The following is a 2,744-nucleotide window of genomic DNA, read 5'->3' on the forward strand; positions in this document are numbered from 1 at the left end:
AAATGACCAAATGTCAGAAACACCTTGAGCATAGAAATAGCCCCCATTCAAAGTAATACTGCTACATGTATCAATGGAATGAGATCCATGGTAGGCAATGGGACGAGGTAGCCTGGTGTTAGGGTCTCAAGAAAAGATCAAAGGGAAAAGGTAGGTAAATAGAAGAAAGTACTAAGTGTGAGATGTATATGTTTTTGTTCTGGTTTTCATATGTTCCCTTCATTTGCCAACCAATGGAAAGAAACATCATTTTTTTAGGATTGTGTACATCTTACACACTCTTGTTTTCGTATTTGATTTATGCATTGTTGGCAATATTTTCTTTCAAAAACTATGAATGTAGCTCGAGCTATATGTAGCCATTTAAAAAAAAAACATGGAAAACCGCATTTAAAGTTCCAAAGAAAATTGAAATTAAATCTACATGTAGATAATGTTGTGTTTTATACAAACGTGTAATTTTTTAAATCGAAATACCTCTATTCAAGGCTATGCAAAAATGAAAAACTCAGATATATATAGTAGTGAAAAATGCAAAATTTTAAAACCTCAAAATCTATCAGATTTTATTATTTTTGTTCGTCCTCGAATATAGGGTATCTCGATTCAAATTTTACACGTTAGAACAAAACATTCTCTACATCTATTTTTAAAGATTTTTTTGAAATATTCTCTACACGTTACATTGTTTTGAAACTCGTGGAAGACACGGTACAACTATTTTTTTCCATTATCAAACTCAATTCATAATGGTGCGACGTGCATTGCATACGTACTAGTTCTATGAGAACTGGGCAGTTTTGTTTTCCGAAGTCGTCATCTCTATCTATATCTACAAGGCCCCAAACCGCCTAACCAAATAACCAGCCCATGAGCCCATTTTCCATTAAAAAAATGCCCATGAGCCCATTTGGCCCATGCTTCCATTGGAACGCTCGTCGGAGAAGGGAAAGCCAACAACACACCCGGAAGTCCACCGCAGCCGTGCCTGAATACCTCGCCGCCGCCCGCCCGCCGGGCGGTTCTCCATCGGTCCTCAGCCCGCCGCCCCTCCCAGCCGCCCCTCCCAGCCGCATCCGGCTGCATTTCCTCAGCTCGCGGGCGGTCGGTGGCGATGTCTGGCCCCGTCCCCAACCCCCCGGCTCATGGGCCGACGCCGGCTGCGGTGCCGGGCCCCGACTGCGATCCCTCCGCTCGCCAACTGCCGGTTACTCCGGGCCGCGTGCCCGACGCCGGTGCCAATCAACCGCCCTCCACGGTGCCCCGCGCCGTCGGTGAGCCCTCCGCTCATGAACCGCCTTCTGGCACAACCTCAGCACGTACGGTAAACCTTCTTCATCTGCTTAATTTGGACTCTTTTGTTTCCATTTTCAAATTCTGTTTGTCTTTCCAAAATCAAACCTGTTTGCTTGTCTCGTCTATCTAATTTTCCTAGGTAACTGCTCAAGGCGTTCAAACTAATCATGCACCAAAAGTGGGGATGTCATTTCGGACAGAGAAAGAGGCGTACGAGTTCTACAGTTCCTATGCTAGGAATGTTGGGTTCAGTTTCCGAAAGGGCCACTCAAAATCGAGGGCCGATGGGACTCTTTGCTCCAAATATTACGTTTGCAGCAACGAAGGGCAGCCAGTAGCGAGTGTGGCCAAGCCTGGGCGGAAACAAAGCCCTTCGACAAGGTCCGATTGCAAGGCTCGTGTTCAGTTCAATGTTAGTCGAGAAGGTGTATGGACAGTGCAGAAGGCTTTGCTCGATCACAACCACTTGCTCGCGAGCCCGGATATGCTGCACATGTCCAGGTCGCAGCGCCGCGTAGCGGAGTCTGATCGACAGATATTGAATCAAATGAGGAGAGAAGGGATTACGGCAGCGGATATACAGCAGGTGTTGCAGCAGTGGTCCGGGGGAGGTGAAAATGTGAACCTTCTCAATAAGGGTTCTGAGAACCAGTACCTTGAACCCAACTATGCGCAGTCACTGCTCGAGTATCTAAAGAACAAGCAAGTAGACAACCCGTCGTTCTTTTATGCAGTTCAGTTGAATGACGATGGTCGGATAGCAAACTTCTTCTGGACAGATGGCCAGGCTATTGTGGACTACGCCTGTTTCGGTGATGCCGTGTCTTTTGACACAACATTTGAAAGAAGCAGGTTTGAAATGCCGTTCGCTCCATTTGTGGGTACCAACCATCATAAGAAAACCATCATTTTCGGAGCTGCATTGTTATACGATGAGACTTCGGAGTCTTTCCTTTGGCTATTTCAAACTTTCCTTACCGCAATGTCTGGGAAGCAACCGGCAACAATTTTGACAGATCAATCTGATGAAATATCAAAGGCTATTAGGTCGGTGTTTCCAAACTCAGCTCACCGTATAGGTTTGCATCAGATCTGTCATGGTGCATCTAAGAACGTAAATCATGCAATATGTAACCATCCGCAATTTCTGTCTGATTTTAAGGGATGTGTGTATGAACAAAGGTCTATTGCATCCTTTGATTTGAAGTGGAAGGAAATGCTAAGTACGTATAATCTAGAAGGTAACGCGTGGATGAAGAATTTATATGCAAGCCGTGAAAACTGGGCTGCTGTTTATTGTCATGATTCATTTTACGCTGACATGATGTCGACTCAAAGTAACAAAGGCAGAAATAGCACGTTTGAGAAATTTCGAAGGAAACTTTGTCTTCCAGAATTCTTAGAAGAGTATGAGAAGTGCATAACTAGTCTTCGCCACAATGAACTTG

At 44.8% G+C, this 2,744-nt stretch overlaps 1 protein-coding gene across 1 annotated transcript; it reads left to right on the forward strand.

Annotated features, from left to right (window-relative positions):
• The first annotated feature begins 1,391 nt into the window (after positions 1–1,391).
• Positions 1,392–2,534, forward strand: LOC124686734 (protein FAR1-RELATED SEQUENCE 5-like). The gene is made up of 2 exons (XM_047220636.1): positions 1,392–2,343; positions 2,459–2,534. Exons 1-2 carry the CDS (start codon positions 1,481–1,483, stop codon positions 2,499–2,501), a joined length of 906 nt encoding a protein of 301 aa, XP_047076592.1. The 5' UTR covers positions 1,392–1,480; the 3' UTR covers positions 2,502–2,534.
• Positions 2,535–2,744: the final 210 nt, after the last annotated feature.

The sequence above is a fragment of the Lolium rigidum genome, chromosome 2 (assembly GCF_022539505.1).
Source record: "Lolium rigidum isolate FL_2022 chromosome 2, APGP_CSIRO_Lrig_0.1, whole genome shotgun sequence".
NCBI classification, from domain to species: domain Eukaryota; kingdom Viridiplantae; phylum Streptophyta; class Magnoliopsida; order Poales; family Poaceae; genus Lolium; species Lolium rigidum.

What these genes read in the sequence shown, in the direction of transcription:
- LOC124686734 (XM_047220636.1), top strand. Translation starts at nt 1,481, where the DNA reads ATGTCATTTCGGACAGAGAAAGAGGCGTACGAGTTCTACAGTTCCTAT. An exon ending in GAAATATCAAAGGCTATTAG is followed by an intron (nt 2,344 to 2,458) that starts GTCGGTGTTTCC and finishes TCTGATTTTAAG; the next exon opens with GGATGTGTGTATGAACAAAG.